The sequence below is a fragment of the Amphiura filiformis genome, chromosome 8, assembly GCF_039555335.1.
Source record: "Amphiura filiformis chromosome 8, Afil_fr2py, whole genome shotgun sequence".
Lineage (NCBI taxonomy): Eukaryota > Metazoa > Echinodermata > Ophiuroidea > Amphilepidida > Amphiuridae > Amphiura > Amphiura filiformis.
In genome coordinates, this window is record NC_092635.1 from 54,205,450 (window position 1) to 54,232,327 (window position 26,878).

Below are 26,878 nucleotides of genomic sequence, written 5' to 3' on the forward strand. Positions count from 1 at the left end.
CTAAAACGAGGTTCTCCCTGCAAATGCATGCGCAAAATGTGTATTTTCTGTCATGCTTTTCTAGCAACATGCCAGAAGGCTTTTGCAAAGCGTATGCGGTAATTAAAGCATACGTTTGACACACACTTTGCGGGTAGAACCTCGTTTTGAGATGACCGTGCGATCGGCAAATAGCAATGATGCTAATCACAAACTTAGATGAATGGTGCAAGCCAGTGGTAAACACTCTTCTGTGTTTCGAAACTGACTGTGATATACATGTATAGGTTTATCACAGGACCGACAGCTTAACGTCCCCTCCAAAGGATAGAATACCCTCATGGTTCAGTTCCTCAATTATAAATGGACCATGGATGAGACAGTAAGTCTGAATTTAATTTACAGATGTTGTAATTTAAATCCAGAATTTTTCCCTTAAGTCAATCCCCCAGCAAGTTACCACCACCAGGGATTGCACCTGGGATCGCATGTACCAGAGGCGAGTGCCTTCACCATTAGGCCACACTTTCCCACTTATATACAGCATTTTTCTACTGGATTTGAAAGCTGGAATACTTCGGGTTTTGAGGTCTGGAGTGTCAAGCATTTCCTGGTATTTATTGTGGAAGAAAAAAGAAAAGGAACACATGCTAGGGACAAGCAAGGTACTAGCAAGGTACCAATTATGATACAATGGCTTAAGATAATCATTCTTTACTTACTGAGCTCAAGTCTGGTCTCAAATCTTGATCAAGTGTCATTATCCTGAATTTTACTGAAATTAAAGAGAGGAAATGTGAAACTTATAAATACATTGTCAAACAGGTATAAGCATGGTATTTTAGGTAGGTTTAGAATAAATATAGGAAAGATTGAAGGCAGCATATTGTCAGTCTACTACAAAAGTTGACTAATAATAATGATACAAATTAAAGGGATTATCCGAAATAATTAGGGTGATTACATAAATGATGCATACTTGAACCCTATTTTTTTCTCGGTTCTCAAAATTACAAGAAATTAGGCAATTATCGTAGTAGGGTGACGATATACAACATGCTAAATAATATTTCTGCTTTGATATAACAAATGTGTTTGAAATGAAACATAGTAGTTCTTTGGTCTAGTAGCCTAAACCTCAAATAAAATAGGTTCCAGAGCTTTAATATCAAAACTATCCACAAAAATTAATGTCTTGGAAAAAATACTTTTTATTCTCAACACATTTGAGCGTAAATTAGTAATTCAAACTGAGGATGACTATTATAGTTCTTACCTGTTTGTCCTGGTTTATATACAGGTTTGTCTGTCTGTACGATGGTATCCCTGTTATCACTGCTCACCCAGATACGCCTTTCTTCTGTGACATCATACCCATCTTCGGGTGCTGTGTCCTCTTTCCGCATCTGGACTTGTAGTTTTGCTGTTAGAATGGAACTTTGTAATGACCCTGATGCTACCTAATAAGAGAAGAAATAGTATTTTGGATTATACTATAATGTTTCATAGCTAAGAAACAGTGCTGAGTGGTGTTGCATGAGCTTGTGGCCTAAGGCAGACAAGAGTATAGTGTAGCAACAAAAGTTCTTGCTAACGGATTACAAAGACTTCATAGCCAGTTCCTATCAGGATATCGCCTGGCTATTTGTACACCCTACCATGGGACATCATGGGAGAACAGTATCTGAACACAGAAAATATGATAATATACCCACAATATCATGAAATATAACAAACAAAATATTAACAAGACAAATAAAAAGTTACTTCAAAATTACATTCTTAATGTTATGCCTATTAGGGCCGCTACAGACTTTTGAATGTGAATGTAGAATATTTGATGCAACATGTCTTTGTTATTTAAATCTATTCCCATTCTACTTCAAGTAATGTTCAATTCTAATGAAAATTTGATGATGTTAATTTGATAATATATTTCCATCAGACATTTGACATAACATATAATTGATTTTCCATCAACACACATTCGTTACAAGATAAAAATGTATTGAAATAGATTCAATAACGAATACTTATTGAACAAATATTCTACATCGTATATTCAGAGTCTGTATGGCTCTTTAGTGTAAAACTATTTAATTTTACTCTTACTACTTGAACAATCCCTGCTTGAACACAAACACAGCTAATTTAATGCTAGTAAATTTGCATGATCCAACAATTTGTTGTTTCAGAGAACAACACCCAGTAAATGACCCCACACCCCACCCCCATTACTAGCCACTGCAAATTTGGTAAATCATATCTGCAGGTCTTTTAAATGATATCAGAAGGACATTCCTCATATTCAGAAATGTGTGTTTGATGTTCTATCAGGTCCCACAAAAATACTGTGCAAAGGTGGGTGACCAGCCCTTAAGATTATACTGTAAATAATACCCTGGTCATTGGTCATTTATTTATATTTACTTGTTGATATTTCCACCCTCATCTTACACCCACACTCACAAACAAACAAATGACCACAACTGCCCACTCACCAAACACACCCACATGGTTAACAGCCATATATTATTTCTTTCAAGATTGGGCTATTCCAGTTGAAATCCATACACCCCCTATGGAAGACATGGTTTCAATATCCCACGCAGGGGGTGTAGATTTCAAATGGATTAACACATTCAGGTAACCCCATTTGTAATTCACACTAACTGTGTGGAAGATGAAGGTCATGTCCTTCCAAAAGGTGTATGGATTTTAACTGGAATAGTTGAACTACTCTCAAAGCATATGCTCAAAGTAGGCCTACCCAACACCAACAAACACAAACAAACAAAAAGCATTTGAATCTTATTGCAAAATTGTATTGTTATGGTGAGTCGGAGGGGAGCATGACTTACCAGTGACTGCACTCAAATATTGAGACAAAGTAAAGCTGACACACAAGAGGAATAGTATGGGTTCTATAAAGGAGATCTCAAGGCTTGATATAAGGAGTGTCACATCTGCCCCATGTGCATGATTTTTCTTGGGAGGGGAAACATCCAAAACTTATGTTTTGATATATATTATTGGCCTAAACTGAAGAACTCCAAGAACTATGGAAATATAAATGCAATGCTTCGGACTCATTTCCTATAAGATCAATATATGAATATTAAGAAGTACACTGCAGTGTTTTAGTTTCAATTTAAAATGGTTTACGCTGGAAAAATATGGCCCTTGCCATCCAGCTCACCTTAATTAAGCCTGTTGAAAAGTTTAAACTCAAATTTGACCTGTCATTTGGAAGTTTCATAAGGCCAAAAAAAAATATTGTTGTGTTGCCCTCAAGTGGGAAAATGGGAAATTTGGGTCGGACGGTCGGATTTCTTTTTTTTTTTTTTTTAAACCTTCAGTTTTTAAAAAATCCCCTCAAATATTAAAGAATGCTTCTTCAATTAGGGGACATTTGTCAATTTTGACTTCTGGGTACCTGTTAGACATCAATTAAAGACTAGTCTTTCAATAAAATATTAATTTTAAGTGAAAAACATTGAGTTTTTGAACAAATCTGTAAAAATCATCATTCAAAAAAAAAAAAAAATTGCACCCCTGATTTTGCAGGATTTAGGGTCGGACGGTTGAGGGCAACACGACAATTTTTTTTTGGCCTAATTTTGATTGTTTGATTGCATTGATATAATTTTTTTAGTGTCCTTGTCCTGGATGTGATAAGGCTACATTAATATTTAAATAACTGGTTTGTTTTCTCAAAGTTATCACACATATCTATATTGGTGACCATGCATTGATTTACAAAAGCAGGAAACCATATTTCCTTAGCAATTTGCAAAATTGTTCCTTAGCAATTTGCAAAATTGCTAAGGTCTGTTTCTGTCAAGTTCTTTGTTTCTTTCTTTCTTTCTTTCTTTCTGTCAATCTTCTAACGACCCACCGTCGCCATATGCTTTGAGCCATGTTGACCATATTTGGTCATTAGGACCATTGGGTGGGGGACAAATGAAACATGATCAACTTCAGGTCAAAGGTCATTCACTTCCGGTCAATGGCCAAAAACGTGATTTCACTAAAAATGCTACTTCTTCCACAAATTATACAGCACGATGATGGCACTTGGGTACATGCATCAGCTATACCCAGTGTCTAAAAGTTAATGTCCAGAATTGGGGTCAAAGGTCATTAAGGGGATACTTCCGGTATATGACCAAATACCCTAAAATGCTGCTGCCGTTGCAAATATATATAGTACAACAATGTTACTTGGTCATCAGGTCCAATAGCTGGTGACACAAATGTCACATGACCAACTCAAGGTCAAAGGTCATGGAAAGGTCAATATGGCCGAAAATGATATTTCCTGTTACTAAAACTGCTACTCCTTACACAAATTACACAGCAAGATGACTTCACTTGACACATGCATTAGCCTTGAGGTCAAAGGTCATACGAAGGTCATTATGGCTGATGTGATTTTCTGTTCTGTTACTAAAAATTCCACAAAGTCATTCCACAAATTATAATATAGCATGACATTACTTGCATACATCCATTGGGGTCAAAGGTCATTGGGGTCAAAGGTCATTGGGGTTAAAGGTCATGTATGTATTACTTCCGGTATGTAGCAAAATACCTTAGGAAGTCTCACTATAATAGCGCATGATCAAAGTTGCACAGAACTATTTACATGAATATTGAATAATTTTTGGTTTATATCAAAATGATTTCACATACTGTAATACTATGGAAATTAATTATAATTAATGATTATAATGATACTACAAATATCTGTTTATACATGTATATTCCAATGAATCAATGAATTATACCAATATACTGGACCTTTTGAACTCGCATATGCTATAGGTGAGCTAACGAATTAACCTTGGTCTTTTAAAGTCAAATTCCAAAGTATTATAGTGCATTAAAAAAAATATATACTACTGCTTACATGCATGCATGTTATATAGCTGGGCTAATTAGCTATAGGCCTAGTTAATTAGCCATTGCTAAGGTCGCGTATATGTGTATGCGCAATTAGCTCTAGTTTTCAACTATTTGGTTATTCCACTTAAAAATCCATACTGCCCTATGATGTTAAAAATACCTTCTGCAGGGGGTGTATTAATTTTGAATGGAATAAACACATATGCAACTCAAGTTGAATTTCATACACCCTTTGAGAAAAATTCAACCTGAATCTTCCACAGATGGAGGATGAGTAATTCTATTTGAAATTCACACTCCCCAAGTATAAGATGTTTCCAAAATTTTCCACAGGGGGAGTTTGGACTTTAAATGGAAAAGTCCATTATGTGGTTTCTACCATGCTACTTTGGTAGCTATAATGCTGACTTGCCTTTTCTGATTGACCGATTGACCCATCAACTAAAACTAAAGTCATCAGTTGACACTGAAAGTCACTTGGTGTAACAGTCAAGCATTCAGTTGCATCCAAGTGGGGACATTAGAACAACCGGGGACATTACCAATTTAAAAAAACCACCCTGGTTGGGGCTACTTATGCTAGACCCCTTCCCCATCTGAAAATGCCCAAAATGGCATTATTCCAATCAGAGATACCATGGCACACCATGAGGGAGTATTGATGACCTTGGTTGTTTGAAACAAATCTCCCATTTTACCCCCCCCCCCTCCGCAGCTTGTCAGTAAAAGACATAAACTGCGTTTTGTGTGTCCTCCCAGTTGCCAGTTGTCACTTGTGTGTTCCTGACAGTCACACAGAACAAGTACGGGTGAGCGAATGAGCGAGTGAGTTAGTGATCGAGTCATAACTATGGCACCCACTGAGCAAAGGACTGAGCAAAGGAATGAGAGAATGAGCAAACAAAGGAGTGAGTAAAGGCGTGAGTGAATAATGAATGAGTGAATGCATGAAGAAAGAAGTGAGGGCCTGAGTGAAAGATTAACTCCTCATTCATTGGGGTAATCTCATGAGGAGGGGGGTACTCAGTACTATATCACATATAGTGTGTCTCGTCTCAAGCTGAGAGTAACACTATGTTGGATTTTGCAGAGGTAGATTCTAATCAATGTTTACGCACTTGCATTGTCAGCATCTGGACGAATTGCCCTTCTACGCATATGTATACGCCTAGCGGGATTAAGTTAGCGAGTGTGCGTCAACCACTGTGAAATCCAACATGGCGTTACTCTCAACTAGACTATATATATACCTCAAATATGGCTCTCATGTTCGAGCCTCTGGTATAACAATGGCCTCCTCTTTTAGGTAAATTTTGGTTTTAAAAAGGGTAATAATGTTCACATTTTTTCACGAAAAAATACTCCAATTTCATAAGGTCATATAATATTAATTTTTTGGTTCTCGTCCAGAGGATTTTCATGCAAACTTGAGTACCCCCTTGGCAGCAATGTACACAGTAGAGTAGATCCACATCGCAGCATTACTTTCACAGCATCTCTGTCTACAAAGTAAAAATTACACTTTGTAGTGAATACGACCGTCAATACGTATAACAAAAAGCAATCCATTTGCAAAGCGTATAATTACTGATTCCCTTCTTTTGTTTATCACAACAAAATTTCCTTACATTTAGAGTTAAACATGCGATATCTGAATTCCATAAAATATGGTGCAATTTCTGCTATTGTATCATTGCCATCCAGCAGCTGAATATACACTGTGATTGGTTGCGTCATATTTGTTAATGTTATACAGATGACTTCTTCCGTGTCTGCAACCAGACGCTTTGGAACAACTATCAGGTAGCCCATCCCTAATGATCTGTAAAATAATAGAAGAAAAGTATGATTATAATTACTACTATTATCGTTATTGGGCACAACAATGTTTATCTCAAGGATTTACAGCTAAAAAAAACACATACCTAAGCATCCTATACAGTATAAATCATCACAGCCTGAATCAGCTTCCCTGAGTTGGTCAGGTATGGGTATAATAATAATAGAATTTGGATCAGAAAAAAGTTCCCAGCAAACACAAAACAGTTTACAGAAACGTTTAAATGTTGGGTTATATAAAGGGTGTAAATGTTTTAAAGACATTTTTGCATTTGCTAGGATTGTTATTGCCACTGTTTTGGTGTTGTTGTCATTGACAATGTGTTTGGGAGTTTCCAGGTTTGGCTTTGTTCATACAGTCAATGAGCTTTCACCTTAGTAGCGTTGATAGCTGTGATGCATTATCTACTAGTTTTGGATCATCACTTTATTGTCTGCAATCACCAGAGCTTAGGAATAATTTTTCCTTTCTGGGAACTATTGACCAAATTTCAGCAAATCAGGAAATTTCTGCCATTTTCAACAGTGTGTTTATCACTATTAAAGGTAACCTGATCCTTGCTGGGGTATAAAAATATCATTTTGAGGCACCAATATGAGCATTAGAGCACACAAATTGACAATTACACAAAATTAGAAAATAATGTACAATTTGCCAGTCACTTCATTTATTTTCTGCCACTTCTTAATATTTTCTGGGAACTACGTTCCCGCATTACTGCCTTTTTCTATGCCCTGGCAATCACTCAGATAGGATCAGGATAACTTTATGGATTTTGCCATGCATCGTATCAGCAGCAGTAAGATGCTACTAAAATGTGATAAATGAAATGACATGATCAGTGGTCTTTCAACAGAGAATTTATCTATCTGCGGTATTACAGAGATGGTGCTAAATGAAAGTCACAAAATACATAATTGATAAATGTTACAGAACAAAAAAGCTGCAGTCTGTGGCCTTCGAAGTACTTACATTAAGAGAGGGGACTGTATCCAATTACTGGTGAAAGAATAAGCAGAGCCCGAAAGTGGACACAAATTCAACCCAAGAACTATGAAGATGCACACTAAGAGGTATCCCTTGAAAAACAAGTAGCTTAAGCAATGGAGTACAAATATGCAAATTTTCTAATAGTTACATGAATATGCAAATATTGAGGCAAAAAAGAAGTGTCAATAAAAATGGACCATTTTGCCGAGAACGTTTTTCACAAAGCATGTGCTCATTTTTCATATTTCATAATGTTAAGTATGTTATGGGAATTATTATAGAGTGCCATTTTTTATAGAATTTCAATCACACTGCATGTGAAGTTTTGTCAATAGTGCTATAAGAATTCACTGAAAGACATTTTAACCTTTACTTGCTCTTACTTTCAGTCAAGTTTTCAAACTTGAATTAGTGTAGATGTGTGGAAAACAGGTGTCTCCATTCAAACTCTATTCACCACATTCACATAATGAGTTTGCTCCAGAAACAGCGCTGGATAGATCACTTCAACAGCATCAACTTGGTACAATATTTTGAGACAGGATTAAGTTTCCATTTACGATATATTAAAGGGGGGTGGAGGGAAGTACTCACTATTAAGATGTGCATTATTTGTACCCTCTAAGACCCTCTGGGTTTTGTTTAGTGCTCCCCCAGACCCCATATTTTTCTCGTTTTACTCCCAAGATCCTTTTTGTAGAAAATTCCTACTGTTACAACATCTGGCCCGACACAATTTTGCCCCTGAAAGACCCCCATGTTGATAATTGTGGCCATATTATGCATGTCACTTTACTCTTTGTTCCCCCAGACCAGGCCCGTAAACAGGGGGGCTGATTAAAAAAAATTGGACCTTTTGGACTAGGGGGCAGATTTTGAAAAAGTGAACATTTTTCCAAAATTTGTACCTTTTTGACCAAAAAGGCACAAAAAAACCCAAATATTTTTGCTCACTTTGCTTGCAAATGGGACTTTTTGGGTAAAAAAAGGGGACTTTTGGGGCATTTTGGGATTTGGGGGTGTCCTCCCCAGTCCCCCCTGGTTACGGGCCTGCCCCAGACTTTGATGAGCTAGTACAATGCATGTCCCCTATTTGTCAAAAGTTCCAAAATATTGACACCTGTCACAAAGCAACAGACCAGATTGATTCAGACCACAAACTAGCCATGTGAGTACACCAGACTTTTCCTTCTTGGAAGCCATCAAAATAAATAGTAATCATGATGACAGAAAGTCCTATTCACACATTGGTATAAAATACTTCATTTGGAGAAAAAAAAATCTACCACCACCTGTTACAATGTATGCTACCTGGTCCTTTTATTTTTCTGAATTGGAATGGACATGCATCTTTGAACTCTTCAAAATTGGTATACACTGTTCAAAGGTAACAGAAATATATTTATCATGCAAAAAATGAATTTTGCTATTTACCAGTTTTCAAATTAAGGATTACTTTATTATAACATCACCTCCAAGCAGGCCCACAGGTGGGGTTACGCTTTTTTGGTCAAAAAAGATCCAAATTTTTGGAAGAAAGTCCACTTTTCACAAAATCGCATCCCCCCTGGAAAAAGACCACTTTTTTCAAAATCAGCACCCCCAAAAAAAAATCCAGCATATGGGACTGCCTTCGAGTAACATTCCATTATAAATTTGCTATAAAAATTACTTCTTCTATTTGCAAATTTCTGATTTCAGCCACACCTTTGCACCAAACTTTTCTTTTCCCTTCCCAAATTTTGAGAAGTCCACTTTTCACAAAATCGCACCCCCCCTTGGAAAAAAGACCACTTTTTCAAAATTAGCACCCCCAAAAAAAATCCTGCGTATGGGCCTGCCTTCGAGTAACATTCCATTATAAATTTGCTATAAAAATTACTTCTTTTATTTGCACATTTCTGATTTCAGCCACACCATCGCACCAAACTTTTCCTTTCCCTTCCCATCCTCTCAAAAACAAACAAACAAACAAACAAACAAGCAAACAAACAAAAGCTGAACCTTGCATTGTAGCATATTTTCCTGATCAAAGATTTGACAGACACATTCTGACACCCATAATGCAAGGAGTGTCAACCTATGAACTATACCAACACATGAAACAATAATTGATGTACAGTACATGTACCATCACACCTGTGCAAGATTACACTCCACTGCAGAAGTTCACAATTCAATACAAAATGCAAGCCCTGTCCTGCACTCTTTGCGTATCCGTGACTAGGCTTGCTCGTCCGAAATTTCACGAAATATGCATGGGGTGTTTTCTGATGAACAATTATGATTCACAATAGACAAAAAAGGCAAATTTTTCAAACCACATTGTAGAAATGAAAAAAGAGTGTTCTTCATTTATGAATTACAAAATGCCCCTGTTTCCCCAATAAAACAATTTTCACAGAGCAGTGTCATGATTTTTGACCCCTCTTTATAGGCCTACACATTGAAATTTGCCATGCACCTTGAATGTTTAAGTCTCCAAATATAGACAGTAAATGATTCACTGACTATCCTTGATTTGAACCTGGGACCTTTGGATCACAGGACCATTGCTCTACCAACTAAGTCAGATGGAGATGTGTTCAATCGAATCTATAACACACTTAAAAACTACCTTTTCAGCGTATTTCAAAGTCTGTCTGTGTAAGCAGGAAAGTGAGTGTCTACTCTCTCTTCCCTGGTGCACCACAAGTGAATTTGTTTACAAATATGGTTAATTGTGACTTTCAACTTTTAATTAAACAATTTCAAATCATAAATTTCATTCTTTATCACAGCAAGAACAGTTGTTCGTAAAACCTTTCCAGGTTCAGTGACTGATTGACCATTGAGCCTGGTACAAGATTATGCACTAGTTGTACATGTAATATACATGGATGCACTTTTCAGATGCCACAAGTGTTTTCATGAAAGTCAATAGAACACATCCTGCACATTAAATCAAAGTTCAAAGCTATTAAAACGCTGAAATTGCACCCCATTTCTGAATTAGAAAGATCCCTATCACTGAAGTGAAACATGATGAAAAACCATTTGTGAGCAACAAGAAAATCACTGAAAATTCCATTAATTTGAACAAAAATGCAAAAATGTTGGCTTTTTAAAGTTGCCCACCCTTTTCTTAAACTCCCCACCCCCACCCTTTTTCCGGTGTCACCACTGGTGCTAATAAGGCCCCGAACAATCGATTTTGAGTTTCCGTCACATAATTTTTGAAAACAAGTGAGGTAACTTTTTCATTATTCATTATTCATTATTTTCGTGACTTTCATTATATGACAAAATGCGAGTGTAAAACACGTTGTTATTTACCGCTCACTCACTCAAAGGATGTTTAACCAAAGATATAAACTTGCAAAGAGGCTGCATGGTCAAAATTGATACCAATTCCTTTCTTTTTACTATTATTTTCTTATTTACTTATAAATTTTGTGTGATTTAAGTACAAATTATCCAGTTGACGTTGACATGCGATATCGTCCACTGCATGACAGTACGACCACTGTCGCATATCTTAATTGATATGTGCATGACAAATCTTTAATACAAAGCGTCAGCAAAGTCCCATCAAATTGAAATCAAAATACGAAACAATTGCAATTCATGAATTGGTAAGTTTTTACAACTCCATATCGAATCTTGCGCCAACAAAATTAAAGGGAAACCCCCACAGCCAATGACAGCGTGTTTTGTTGATGTTGAATACCGCATAGTTCAGGCATGAGACTGCACTTTCCTAAAAAAAACTGAAAAAACTGAAAATGCGTGTGAAATTGGGCAAAAAGTACCAAAAACAGGCTGAAATTAAATAAAGTTGCGGAAATTTTGACTATAAAAAAAACTGAATTCAGTTTTTAAACTGAAAATTCTCATGCCTGATAGTTCTTGCAGCAATGTCATAAACACAACGGAGTTGAAATATATGATTTTTTGCTCTTTTTGTATATTAAATTTAATTTAAAACTATGTCGAATACTATTTAAAAATAAATAATTGATCAATCGGGACAACAAATATAAAATTAACAGTATTAATATATTTCTTTAATTACCACAAACAACGATATTGTGCAAAGTCACAAACAGCACTGGAGAATAAAAATCAGACATTGAAAAATAATTTTGTTCGACCGCATATTTCGTGCAACAGTGTCACAATAGAGCAGAGTTGAAATATATAAATTTTGCCATTTTTTTACAGTAAAATTAATGTAAAACGATACCAAGTACTATTTTAAAATATATGATTGATATTTATGAAAAGAAATCCAAAAATAACAGAATCAATATATTTTTTTTAAATTCGGACAAACATCACTATTCATTGTGCGATTTCGCGAACAGCACTGTAGAATCATTGATCTGCCAATGACAGCATTAGTCTGTCAGTCCAGTATATGATACGCACGTGGAAAAGGACTGCGACGTCAACATATTTACAAAGCGTTGCGAACCGGGCGTACAGGATCTAGGCTATCACTATCAGACGCCAATCAACCGCCGCAATGCGTTTACTGCCGTAGCGAAATCGATGTTTTGAATTTGATTTTCCATTAAAAATGCACGGATTTCATCGTTTTTTTTTGCAAAAATGATAAGTTTTTATTTTTATTTTTCAAAAATTGCAATAATGAATTCAAGTGCGGGCCCGAAAATGAAGTGCGGGCGGGCGACTGGAAACTCAAAATCGACTTTGCCAGGCCTAATAATGTGTATGCAATTAAAAGGTTGGGCTATTTATGGTGAACTGTACAAGTTAAACATCAAATTGTAAACTTTGATTGATCCTATTTATTGAGACACAAAAATGCAGACTTTGGACCAGATTCCTATTGAAATATCTATAAGTTGAACTTTACCTTGTTTTTAGGGACAGTCTTACCAAGGTCCTGACTAGGCCAACAAAGTTGACACCTACATAATTATGCCACAAATAAATTTTACATATTCACTGGTATACTTTGCACTTTATTTTCACCAACTATTTTATAATCAACTTTTTCTTAAAAATTAAAGAAAAAATCTGCATTTTGGACACCTCCCATGGTGGTAGAACCTGAAAGTATGTACAGGCCCACATGTATACATGGGTATATACAGGGTGTAACAATAAAATTTGTACAATTTTGAAAATAGAATGACACAAGTATGCCGCTTATGTTGTGGTTTGATATTTATATGTCTATCAAGGTAATTTCTTTAGCCACCAGCTAAGCTTTTGTCTCAATAAAATCGCCGGTATAAAGATATGGCCAATTATGTAACCTAGTCTTAAAACCGCTTGGGCCACTTGTGTCTAAACTGTTACAAAAGTGACTGAATAGAGTTGGAACCATGGACGATGCTCTTATGATAGGTAGTTTTGTACAATGGGGTATTCGAAGTGGTAGAAATGATTCCATAATAGAGTATCTCCTTAAGTTTTTGAAAGTCACAACTAATCACTGACATAACAACCTCATTTACTAGAAATCGTGGCTGCAGCTCAACAACTTCAACCCCAATTCACGTTGGAAGAGCGTATTTTTATGGTTGTGACATTCGGTAGCACATGGAGGCAAGCAGAAACCATAAGATTGTTTATAGCTCATTTTCCAAACTCATGTCTTCCATCAAGGCATACAATTACATATAACTATGAGAAGTATGTGGAATTTGTTAACAGAAATGCTGGCAATAGTGGTCGCCCCAGAACAGCTAGAACTAGAAGCCAAACTTAATTTCAAAATCCTATTGCTTTGTACTTATGGATGCAAAAAACTGTTCTCAGTTTTACCAACAATATCTCAGGGATGTGAGAAATTACTTTATTTATAAGATAATTTAAAAGAAATTTCATGACTTCATTTATAGATTTTAAAGAAAGATCATATTATCATTAAGTTCATGTTAATTATAATGAAGAAACATGACTTATAATTCTTTTGTGTCAGTTCTTTGATGTTTAATGCACGATAAGCATATCTCACGCGGTACAAACTTGATGTGCACAAACATGGTAAAAGTGGCCCAACACGTTTTCTGGACGTTTTAATTAATCGGACATAACTTTTGAACCCAAGCTAGTTAAGAAACCAACTAAACGTCTTCTTTTAGCCAAGATATTACTGATTGTATTGCATATAACATTTGTGCCATAACTGTTTTAGTTCTTAACTTCTTTCCTGAGAAGTCAAAATGCAATTGTATTAATTTTATTGTTACACCCTGTAGTGCTGTACTCAAATACAGCAAAAGAATTTAGGTACCAGTTATTTCCAACCCTGTATATCCTAAGCAAAGACAGATGTGTCATATAAACTAGAACCAGCAGCCAATAGCTGCATCTTTTAGCTCAAATTTAATACATCATTCATTGAAATCAGTCAGGAAATAAAGAGACACAGTGATCCAAAATCCCAAGGAAGAAGCAAATCCCAAAAGTTGCTGCTTGCTCCAACGGATGCCCTATTGATTTGTACACAAAGCATTTTGGGGCAAGATAATTAGCGCAATGCTCTCCAATAGAACAATAAAATGCAACTTTTGATTTTGTTCCTTCCTTGGTTTTTTGGTCACTGTTTCTTTAATTCTAATTTTGACATTTTTGTCTTTGGTTAGGATATACAGGGATTAACTTAACTGGTACCTTAAGGTGGTATTGGATGCATTTTCTAGAAATTAGAAAATGCTTTGAGCATGTTTTAAACAGATTAATTGAGTAGGGTAAAGCACACTGATCAATATGCCTTTTGTTTGGAGCAAATCGGACATACGGTTTCCATAATTCATCAATTTATATTTTCTTTGTATCCTATTGTTTTTGTCAATAATCAATATAGTTAATGAGCTAAAAGGACTGGAAAATCTCATTAATATGTAATTTTTGCCAATATTTTGCTAAAAATCAATGCATAAATGTTCATGGTACTTTTATTTTGAATACTTATGCCCTGAAACCTTGTCAAAGTGTTTCTAATATGTTCTAATGTATTATATAGTGAATTAGTCTAATTAGCATATTTGCATAATTAATGAGCTAATTTGCATAAATGCTAATTAATCATGCTAATATGCAAATTAGGGGCGGCTTCACTATATAATACATTAGAACATATTAGAAACACTTTGACCAAGTTTCAGGGCAAAATTATGCAAAATAAAAGTACCCTGAACATTTATGCATGGATTTTAGCAAAATATTAAAATTATATGTAAATGAGCTTCCAGTCATTTTAGCTCATTAACTTGATTGATTATTGATAAAAACAATAAGATACAAAGAAAATATAAATTGATATATTTTGAAAACCGTATGTCCAATTAACTCCAAACAAAAGGCATATTGATCAGTGTACTTTGCTCTACTCAATTAATCTGTTTAAATCATGCTTAGAACACTTTCATAATGCCTCCATAACCACCTTAAATCTTTTGCTGCCTGTAGTAATACATGTACCATAATGCTACTTGTGGAAAATTCAAGATAGTAGTGGTGGCAGTGGTGCAGGGTGTAGGCAAGAGTTTTTCAGGGGAAGGTAAAGGGCGGGGCAATTTTCAAGGGGGGGTGAAATTTGACAAAAATGTCAATAATGGGCTAAAAGTACAACAAATAAATAGGCTTAAATATCTTAAATAACAGGGCGGCGAGCATTTCAAAGTGGGGTAAGTGGAGGAAGCTTCCCCCTCTTTGCCCCCTGGCTACGCTACTGGTAAGTGATAAGACCAGTGGTAAGGAAAGGCTGCATGATTCCCGGCATGATCAGCAATTTTCAATCAATTTGCTGTTTTACTAAAATACTATATCTGAAACTTTTTTTGATTTTAAGAAAAGGACTAATAGTAATACTATAAAAATGGAGTCAAACATTCCCACAAAATCCCTTTAATTGTACTGGCAGCAAGAAACGGAAGAATCACGAAAAAGGAAGGAACACATACACAATAAATTGTTTTATTAGATCACCTCCTCACGTTGAACAATACATGAAAATAGGACACATGTTGTTAAAGAATCCCTGGCAATGGCACAAATATTTAGCACCATTTTCTGACCAAGTTTTCTGTCATTCAAATCTACATGTGCTAATTCTACATATGACATGGTCTCAGATTTGAAGCAGGTTTCACTGCCAAAGTGTGTAAAAATTCACCCCAGAGTGAAAATAGCTATGTTTAATTTCTAAGGTGTCTTTTCTAGGGTAAAATTGTTTGTAGAACATGATTTTTTTCAAACCGCGTGCATCGTACATCGTTTTGCTACAAAATGTTGATTTGTGGCCGATTTTGCCCGAAAAACACACTTTTGGGTGACAAAATTTTCACATGCCAACTTTGTATACTCATAGAGTCTACAATATACATAGATATGGCCCTTTAAAATGTTAGCATATCAGCTGAGGGTACTATTTGATGGATTCAGGCATTTGTTTTGTGATTGACTTAATCATTTTGCGCCAGAATCATTCAAATATGACATGCCTCGTGACAATTGACATGCCAAAATAAGCCGTTTTCGGCAAAAAAATTGATTTGAAAAATCATAACTCTTGATAGGAAGGTGCTACAGTGATGATTGACCTACCAGTCTATGCAGTATTGAATGGGCTTTCATTTGATACCTAACTTTGTTCATTTTAACTAAGGGAAAGACTTGCAAAATGTAAAAATGTTTCCCCTACCCCTTAAAATGTTGATGTGTGTAAAAATTCTCGCCATTTATAAAAATCGGGATTACAAGAAAACTACAAGAGCTATAGGCTTGAAAAACTAATCAGTTATGCACAGTATAAGTTCCTACTTGGGTATAACATTAATATCTTTCCATTCCTTCTCAATTTTCTTTTCTAATTTTTTAACAATTTGTGACATCTGTAAATTACGTAAAATTTGGCATTTGAAAAATTGCAACAAAAAAAAAAAAATATGAGGCGACATGTGTAAAAAACTAATCAGTTATTCCCATGATACAGTACTACAGGGATATAGTACCAAACTTGTGCTAAAATGCATATTTTTTGAGTTCTAATTTTTTTAACAAATTGACTCGCCACCCCATTTTTGAGCAAAATCGGGAACAATTAGTACCTGTAATATTGTGCAATCATGTGACCTATATTCAATATGTGTGCACCAATCAGATGTCAGACTTGCACTACCACATGATGTGAGCCTTGCAGAGCCTTTATAAGTGTGCCAATAGAGTTCAAATATGTTGTGATGATGTTGTCACTTATGGATCTCATATTTTTATTTCCGTCAAAAGCATATGCCTCTACTGTAATGCTCATATCAGGAAAACAATGGCAGATTTTGCATTTCTGACTTCAGAAAAACTAATCAGTTATTCCCATGATACAGTACTACAGGGATATAGTATCAAACTTGTGCTAAAATGCATATTTTTTGAGTTCTAATTTTTTTATCAAATTGACTCGCCACCCCATTTTTGAGCAAAATCGGGAACAATTAGTACAAAATATTGTGCAATCATGTGACCTATATTCAATGTGTGTGCACCAATCAGATGTCAGACTTGCACTACAACATGATGTGAGCCTTGCAGAGCCTTTATAAGTGTGCCAATAGAGTTCAAATATGTTGTGATGATGTTGTCACTTATGGATCTCATATTTTTATTTCCGTCAAAAGCATATGCCTCTACTGTAATGCTCATATCAGGAAAACAATGACATATTGTGCATTTCTGACTTCAGAAATGAATTCTGCACAAAATTTCAGTCTAGAAAACATATTTAAAACAATATTTTTTGAAACTTTATATTTTGCCATTTTTGGCAGTCAAACCTGCTTCAAATCTGAAACCGTGTCATATAGAGATGTGCATACCTATGGGGTGTAGTGTCATGGGTAACCATGGTAACTGTTTTACCTGGTAAAGCTGCCATGTGAACTGTCTTCTATGCAAGCTTATTAGGCCCACTGTGATGCAGGCCCATCAAGATCCAAAATGTGTACACGCCTTGGATCATGAGTTTCTAGATCAGAAGTCGGTTTGATCAAATTCTTCATCACAACGTAGGTATATAATATCCTCGTCAGTCAATATTATTCTAGTCATATTAATTATTATATATGATAAATTATCTGATTTGTAAATTGCCTATTATATACACATATAAACATATTATTATATATTGTATATTAACGTCATGAACAGTGATATTATATATTACATAGATTTTGTATTCAAGTTATATTAACCATCACAAATTATTATCAATATATCTTTTTCTTAATATTATTGCAATTTACTCTTATTATTAATTGTTATTATATTTATTAAACTATGTCTATTGTACTCAATGTTATTATTATATATGCTATGCTATGTATGATATTGATTGATAAAATAAATTTGAAAAAATAAATTTGATTGCATAACAATAGATACACAGGGCTGAAAACAAGCACTGACAAAATTTCCTGAAACTTTGTATTTCCCTATAGGCCTACTTTGTACAGGGAAGATCCAAGCACAATTTCCTGAAATGCAGGAAATTTCCTGAAGATTTACATCCCTGAATACAGCTCACAAAAATGTTTGTTAATTTTGCCCCCACCCGCCTCAAAAAAAATCCTGGTGCCACTACTGAGAATGTTCAAGTTCTTTGAGGCCCAACAATCTATATATAATCCTGCCCAAACACAGGCCCGCAATGCACTGGGCCCAAATACTGACAACTCCTTGCTACTAACAATTTCAGACATTTTCTATTTTGTATGTCTAGTTCCTCATTGCTGACCCCTCTACACTTTCAGTTCAAATTCCTCCAGACCACCTGCCCAATAAAATCAGCCTACCATGGCACCAAAATGTTCAAATTCATTCAATATTATTTCAATCTAAAATAGTTCCTTGCCAATCCTTTGGCAACATACACACCCTAGAACAAAATTAACATAGACATAGGCCTGTAACAAGGATTTATTTTGAAGGGGGGCTGATTTTGAAAAAGTGAACCTTTTTTTTCAAAATTTGTACCTTTTTTGACTGGGTGGATTTTGAAAAAGTGGACTTCTTTCCAAAATGTGTACCTTTTTGACCAAAAAGGCATTAAAAACCCCCAATTTATTTGTAAATGGGACTTTTTGGGGAAAAAAGGGGACTTTTGAGGCATTTGGGGATGGGGGGGGGGGCATCCACCCCAGCCCCCTGGTTATGGGCCTGCATAAACAGCATATAATCAATGGAAGTTGGGTAGGGCCCAGGGTCTAATCAACTTTAAAGAAGCATTTCAGCCATACATCCCTGTATGCCCATTTATACTGAACCCCCTTTAAAGGCATGCCCCCCTTGCTATCACCTTTACTCTCTTAATTTAATCAATTGCAATATTTCAATATTTACATCACTTTTAGATAGGAATCAATTTAAATAGATTGAAATGGATGGATTCTTGTTATACTACAAAAAAAAACTTGTTACCAATCATTTAGACAACACCCCTAAAATCACTGGCCATTAGTGGCCAAGTAAAATGCATTGTCGATTGGTGGCACATAAAATTTCAATTTTCGAGAGTCAATCTATAGTAAAAGTTCTGCATAAAGTCTGTTGGTTGAAAGCATACAGTAGTATCATTATTTTCTTGTGAAGGCAGCTGTACAATTTCAAAGTATCTTATTTCATCTTTAACATGTTGTGATATTCTTCACTTAAAAAATCTTCTTATTAAATTATCCCAGCCCACTGTGATTTAAGTCCCTTGCAAAGAGATTCTGTGATAAGAGTTTTAGGTATCATAGCATGTTGTTCCTATTCTGATTTAGTAACATGGTATTTTAAAATACAAAAGTGGATTGTACTGTCTTTCACTTTAATGTTGATTGATAGATGGCCAGTGGTAGTGTCAAGGGGGGGGGGGGGGGCAGGTGATCTTTTTTCCCACCCCAACATGAGATCCCCTCCCAGTTGATACCCAATCAAATTTAAAATTTCCATTTTGGGGCAAAATTTTCAGATTTTTGACCCAAAATTTCACTTTATCCTCCCACCTCCATATAGCCCATTGTCCCCCTCCCAGAAATCCTACCACTGAATATAGCTAAAGCATTGGTTTTCTGAAATATGAAAGTATTCCTATCTCAGGAACTGCATGTCCAGTTTCAAAGAACATTAGAACAAGAACATGAAATGTTAAAAGTGATAACAAATGACTGCGATCTGCATTTGTACATGTACCAAATACTGACAGTCTAGTGAAATGCGATTGTTTGAACTACAGACATGATTGAATTTTTTCACGCTTAGAGCATTAACACTATTATACGCCTGCGCCTAACCATGATAAAATGTTACCACATTTATAAGGAAGGGCTATAGGCCTACCATGTAACTATTCACACAAATTGTGCAAAAAGGTAAAACAATATTACAGCAAGATGTCATTTTCCAAACATGATGGAATACTATGCAAACAAATGATTTTCATATTCTAAATTAATATATGTGACTGGACACCACGAATCAGCCGTAAAGTTGGCCCCCGGTCAATTTTGTTTTATTTTGTGTTTAGAAAATATATATCATAAGCTTTAAAATGGTATATCATTATTTGACTTCAAAATCCAGAAGCAGGGGTTATGGTTTGTTGAACTCTGTTCCTTCAACAAAATTGTACCTTTTTTGGGTTCTACATGTGTCTCTTTTTCCATATTTCTGGTAATAAATATCAAACAGTCATGATTGGCGGCCATTTCAAATCATCCCCAAGTCAACGAGATACAGGAATGTCCTCTCATTGTTAATTGTTGGTTATACATACCAGGACAAAATACAATACTTTGTTATCCACCACTTGAACAGGATTTAGCCAAAGCAAACAAAGACAAGAACTATTTAAGGATTCTATAGAAAAAGGTAGAAGCTTATTATCCTCTTCAGTAATATGATTATTGATTGGTTTAAACAATGTTTTTGATGAGATACTTGTCGCACCAAATTGAGGTACCTATGAATACGACCTTCCACGCACATTTTACACTGGAACTCAGAATACAATTTGCCGACTTTACGGCTCATTCGTAGTGTCCAGTCACATATTATTGAAAAATAACCCTTAGATATTTTGCAAAAGTGCATTCTACAAATCATATACTTTGAAAACTTGCTTGATGTATTGTTGATAATGAGTTATGTACGTTTTACAAAACTGTTGTTGTTTCAGCCCTCTTTACATCATAACTCAAGAACCATAGGACCTACAAAAGTATATCTCTGATATTTGAATTCTTTTACACACTCCCTATGAATTGATCAATATTTTTGCCAAAGCTCACTATCATTCGCAAGATGCCGTGAACTACCAAATTGCAACAGTTTAAAATAGTTGCTAACCTTAAATCTATTAAAAGGAACTAACTTTATTTCAACTTTGTTAATTTTTATCTTATAACACACTTTTTGCCCATATCAAAGTTACTTCCCCCGAATATCTGCATGCTTTGCCAGAGAGAATATGGTTTATTTTATCATTAACCCCATTTTTTTTTACCCCAAAACAAATTCAAAATTGTAAATGTGTGCACCACCATATTAAAATGAGAACATTCACAAATATACCCCAAACTATACCAAAAGATAAAAAACCTCATCTCTTACCTTTCAGTTACATTTAATGCAGGTGGTGATTCCTATAATGTACATCATCAGTTATAGACCCTGCCCCTCCTGTGAATCTAGTATCTACATATGTATCGCCTCTTCCTCCTGAAAAACTAGTTTTCTGCGATGAGGCAGACACTTCTATACAAAATCCAGTGAAGGAAAATGCAAGCATAAGTACTAGTATCAAACCCCTCATTTTGGAACGTTCATGCCATGCCAACCCTCTATTAAAGAGTGATAAAGTATCTGCTATAGAAAGATCCATATACGGGTAAATAAAAATACCTTTTGATAACAAATATCAAAGCGGGTATCAAAGTTCACATTTTTTTCGTGAATATTTATCATGTAAATCATAGAGACCCACTTCCTCTGGAACCCTATACCTTACAGTGTCAACATTAATACATCAATGACATTCTTATGTGCTAGGCAATGTTCAATAATTTGAACTTACATGTATCATCAGACGTACATCTATGATGTTGAAACTTTGACAACAAATATTAAAAAAAAAAATCATTAAAACATCACACATTCATGTCCACATCATGCCACCAGTTGACAAGGAGGAATGCAACGAGTGATGTGAGGAATTGCAAATGTTTCTATCATGTTCAGGTTACAATGTTATAAAATTATTTTAAAATCTGGGACATTGAAAAAGTTCCTGAACTTTCTTTTTTTTTTTTTAAAAAACACTACATTCCCTGAGCACACTAATGTGATATTTAGTCTGCACCAAAAAGTTGTGTGGTAAACTCTTTTCTTGCTTATTCACCTGAAAAGAAAATGTCCTTGAGCACATGCATTTGCATACTTGAACCACTTTAATAAGAGCCAACACCCTTTATATCAATTTAGTTAATACATGGTCTGCGTCATGATATTTAGTGAAAATAGCATATAGGTAAATGTTTATAAATGTGTTTAAAACATAAGTCTGACAAACAAAATCTGACACTTTGCGTAAATATCCCAACATATTTTAGCTGGGTATATAGATGATAAAAACAATTGACTAACACACCCCTCCCCCACAAAATGTTTGACAAAGTATGCAAATGAGCCTATAGAAGTCATTAATATTCATTGCATGCATAACATTGTTTTATCTCTTTGCTCTTTCAGTTTCAACTTGATATATTTAAACATCTTAATAAAAGCTGTGGGCATAAGTATGTGAAGCGAGTAGCCCTACAAACTGTAATTTTTACTGAACCATGAAATGGTATCTTACTTACTTACTTCCTTACTTACAGACTGACTAACCTTTTGGTCTCTATATCTCGTTTACACACTTTTCCATTTGGCCTATCCTTGACAAAAAAAAGCCGCAAAATGGTATAAAACAAGAAAAAGTGGGCTTAAAAATCCTATGTTCAAAAATACTATGCATAAGCCCCTACTTAAGTAAAAATAAAAGTATGTATAGCACTATAGCTTTTTTGCAAAATGTTTGTCAGAGAAACCATTACTTCCTTATTGGCAAGCCTCAAAATAAACGGGCGCGGGGAGCAAATTTTTCCTTGTAAAGCCAATTTGCTCCGGGTTCGTGTAAAATTTACATGTACCAGGAGCAATTTATTTTAGAAAATTGTTCCTGGTTCCAGTTTTTGCACTTGATGCAGTAATGCTGGAATGCTATTTTGTATGCAGAAAAGGATTTACTAAATTTGAAAATTGCTCCTGTTTCTTCAAATGAAGAGCTTTGTTGCAAAACACCTTATATCCACTTGAGCAATTTTGAGAAAACATCAAAAAGTCATCAAAACAAGTACTGATATATGGGAGTTTGCAAAAAAAAGCAGTTTTGGGCGGGATGCTTGGGTAGGATGAGCATCCCGCCAAAAACTTCTTTTGTTGTCAGAAACCTCCCTTATATCAGTAATTTTTTTGATGATGTTTTGATGTGTTCTCAAAATTGCTCAAGTGGATGTAAGGGGTTTTGCAACAAAGCTCTTCAAATATTGCTCCTGGTACTTGTAAAATCCCAGTGAACCGGGAGCAATGTTCAAAAACAAATTCCTCCTGGTTCCAGTTTGCTTATTTCCAGGCTTGCTTATTGAGTGTATGAACAGGTTATTAAAATGTTATGAAATTATTAAAACTAAAATTTCTGTGTTCAACAAATGTTAAAGCCATCAAAGAATTCTGATTTGGTCTCTTGCAAAGAAAATGAAGAGTCTAGGCCTATAGATTAGAAATAACTATGTTTAAAAAAAAAATGGCATATGAAGCAGATCATGTGTAGTTTTATGAGTGACAGATTTATGAATCCCTTTAAATCCCCCTTTTGAACATTAAGTGGGCCTATACCTATAAGTGGGTCTATACTAAAGCTATAAAAACATTAAGCAGGCCTATAAAAAAAGCACCTGGAATAATTGTCCAGGTACTTTTTTTAAGGCTAAAAAAAAAAATGTTTGGTTGCCCTCAACCGACCAACCCAAAAAATTGAAACCTTGGGTCGTTTTTTTTTAATCACTTTTTTAGAAGAAACCTTAATATATTTGTTATTCACTCATTTATTTATTAAAGGAGTATTTCCTGATCCTAGCATCCTCTATTTATGTCATTTTTCATTAGATATCCACGAAAAAACCTATTCCCAAAATTTCAGTTGATTCCGATTTTTGCGTTCATGAAGTTATGCATGATTATGTCAATTACACTGCTCCATAGACAATGCGTTGTAATTTCATTCTGGTGCACCAGAACAAATATTCAAATTTCACGATATCTTTGCTAAACGAATTAATCTGCAAGAAATATTTTGTACATAAACATTATGTAGCCAGAGGTTTCCAGTGATATAAAAATCTCAACTTTTTTTGAGAAAAGTGGGGGATGAGGCTGCATTTGTCAATATTAGCCTTTTCAAAATGAGTCTAGACTCTATACCCCATGGAACATCCTCAGGTGCACTGCACATTGTCCCAGTCTTAATTGCCAACCACAATCAGTGAATATTTCATAAGCTTACCTTTCAGGTTCTGGTGTTGTAGCCACTGTGACCCCCTCATCTGGTGGTGCGTCTGTGGTCTTCCCAGCTATTGCCCCTGCCCCTCCAGAGAATCCTAAATCCCCTGCTCCACCCGAGAATCCTATATCCCCTGCTCCTCCCGAGAATCCTATATTATGGCCCTGGGAAGAGGTCTCTTTTATACACAGTCCAGCAAAGGAAAACGTCAGCGCGAGTGCTAGCAAAACCCTCATTTTGGAAAGGGTAATGCGAAAACTCCTAGCCAACTGCTAAAATAGTTGCACTTGTCGGTGAAGTGCAGACCAGGCCAGTCCAATGCCAGGGTCCGATGGTCCGATGCTGCGCCTTTGACAGCAGACAGCAAAGTGCAAAATTATCTGTCAGTATGCCACTTGTCGACCAAATTCACAGGACCTGCTGTGCAGCCCTCACATGTCAAGTTGATCGCTGTCCAAATCAGCTGTTTATTGACCTTTGACACACTAATTGCACTCGCCTCTACTAAGCAAAGTTCAATTATTAACTGTAGTACAAGCCTAATAAAATGACCCCAGGAGACTAAGAGAAATGTAATGTGTAATGTAAATAAAAAGGTTTGGAGCACGTGGGTAACAAGAACTGCCTTTTAAAAAGACAAGCCTGATGGTTTATTTGATCACAGTAATTATTTTTTATTTTTTATACTTCAGTTCTGTTCTATACATGGAACTGAGGGGATTGTATGGATTGGCTTCCTTGTTGAACTTAAGGGGGATTTATCCCCCCCCCCATCTTATGGGGGATAGTTTATTTCGCCTGGATCCTCGCATTTAATAATGTCTCATATTGACTGATGTCATGACACAGCAGATAGGCTGCCCTCTCTAATTATATATAAACAATTAATCAAGTTGGAGGAAGGGGGCACTGATGGGCAGGGGGACTGGCAGTTTTTTGGTAGTTTTCAATGAGATTTTTCAATAATAACCAAATTTATTTTAAAAGATTTGTTGTGCTTTGTTGGCTTTTAAACTTTTAAACCCACTCCAATATTGTTAATGTTATTCTCTTACAAAATAACCTCAGTAAACGCTGTTTCTGTCAATTTTCAATGAGCAAAAAAATTGAGGAAATACTTTAATAATACTCTTTGAATGTCAGCATCCCCATTCCCGAATAAGCTCCCCCCCCCCCGGCATAGGCGTAGATCCCGGGGTGGGGGAGATTAATCCCCCCAATATTTTGACCGGGGATGGTCCATAAAATCATCCCCCCAACGCCTGAATATGGGTTTCTGACCAAATTAACCTCATATTTGCCCATGCGGCCCCCAAAATGCAATTTTTCGCGTGCTTCACATGCATTTACTCTACTTTGCACCATATTTCATCAGTATAGCTTCAAAATAGCAAAAAAATTTGTACGCTTCGCGTGCATTTGTATCATAAACTTATTCTGCCGCCAAAAAATGCTGGATTCACTACGGTATATACTTTAAGAATTCTTCAACACCATCCCCCCAATGTCAAAAAGAAATCAACGCCACTGCCCCTCAATGCTGACCACCATGATATTTAATATTTTTTTGGACTTTTTAGCCCGTTTTTTAATTTTCCCCTTTAAAAGTTGTCTTGCCCCCCTGGCCACCCTCTGAAAAAAGTGATGCCTGGCTTCCCCACAAGAACTGTCATTACAAAAACATAGCATTTTTATGAAAATCCAAAATTCTTACCTACAGACTGGTTCTATTTTGGAAAGTGCTTATTTCAGCATCTAGCTGCAATTTCGCGTAAAAGTTGGCAACCAAATTATTTTGGTTAATTCGAGTATGCTGAATTCAAATTGGAATCCTGTGACCCTAAAAAATGACAATTAAAAATAAAAATTAAAAATACTCCAAATTCACGATAAAACGTGTCAAATTATTTGTCTGGGTCTAAGGATCACAAAAAGGTAACATATTTGCGCGTAGGACATATAATTACCAAGTTATAAGGCTCCGCAGGTCCAAGGTCAATATAGGGGTGAAAAATTAAAGTTGCTCCGCTTTTTGTAAAAATGGATGCAAACTGTTTCAAAAAGATTTCTGGGATCCATGGGGCCAGGCGAATAATTTGCCACAACTTTTTAAAGAAAATTTGAGCAACTTTGACTTTTGATCCATACACAATAAGCAAATTGACCTGTGACCCATAACTTCTTAACGATAGGTCGTACACGAACAAATATTAGATTTCTGGGATCCATGGGGCCAGACGCGTAATTTGACACGTTTGAAAGTGTAAATATTGCCCCCTATGTGATCCTATGGGGTCATTTGGGGGTCTTTTTGAGGGTCACAGTCTCAAAATATTGCTTGGCAGACAACAAATTTGAGTTCAGCATACCCAAAAATATTAAAGCTGGTTGCCAACTTTTACGCAAACTTGCTGCTAGGAACGCAGTTTTTCCAAAATAGAACCAGTCTATGACCTCAGATTACATTGAAATGAACTTGCAAAATTCTATCTTTGAACATAATCCATGTTTGACCTCAAATGACCCTGATGACTTGAAATGACTGTTTGAACACTGAACAATATTTA

The 26,878-nt window shown here is 35.6% G+C and overlaps 1 protein-coding gene across 1 annotated transcript; it reads right to left on the reverse strand.

Annotated features, from left to right (window-relative positions):
- Positions 1-698: 698 nt before the first annotated feature.
- Positions 699-24,650, reverse strand: LOC140159224 (uncharacterized). The gene is made up of 4 exons (XM_072182631.1): positions 24,315-24,650; positions 6,516-6,709; positions 1,256-1,439; positions 699-754 (listed from the first exon to the last, which is right to left on the reverse strand). The coding sequence occupies exons 1-3, from the start codon at positions 24,545-24,547 to the stop codon at positions 1,348-1,350; spliced, it is 519 nt and encodes a 172-aa protein (XP_072038732.1). The 5' UTR covers positions 24,548-24,650; the 3' UTR covers positions 699-754; positions 1,256-1,347.
- Positions 24,651-26,878: the final 2,228 nt, after the last annotated feature.

Excerpts from the sequence above, each read along its gene's own strand:
- LOC140159224 (XM_072182631.1), bottom strand. The coding sequence starts at position 24,547 with ATGAGGGTTTTGCTAGCACTCGCGCTGACGTTTTCCTTTGCTGGACTG. Across the intron at positions 6,710-24,314 it reads ACAACACCAGAACCTGAAAG|ATCATTAGGGATGGGCTACC; the intron begins GTAAGCTTATGA and ends ATTATTTTACAG. Across the intron at positions 1,440-6,515 it reads TCGCATGTTTAACTCTAAAT|GTAGCATCAGGGTCATTACA; the intron begins GTAAGGAAATTT and ends TTCTCTTATTAG.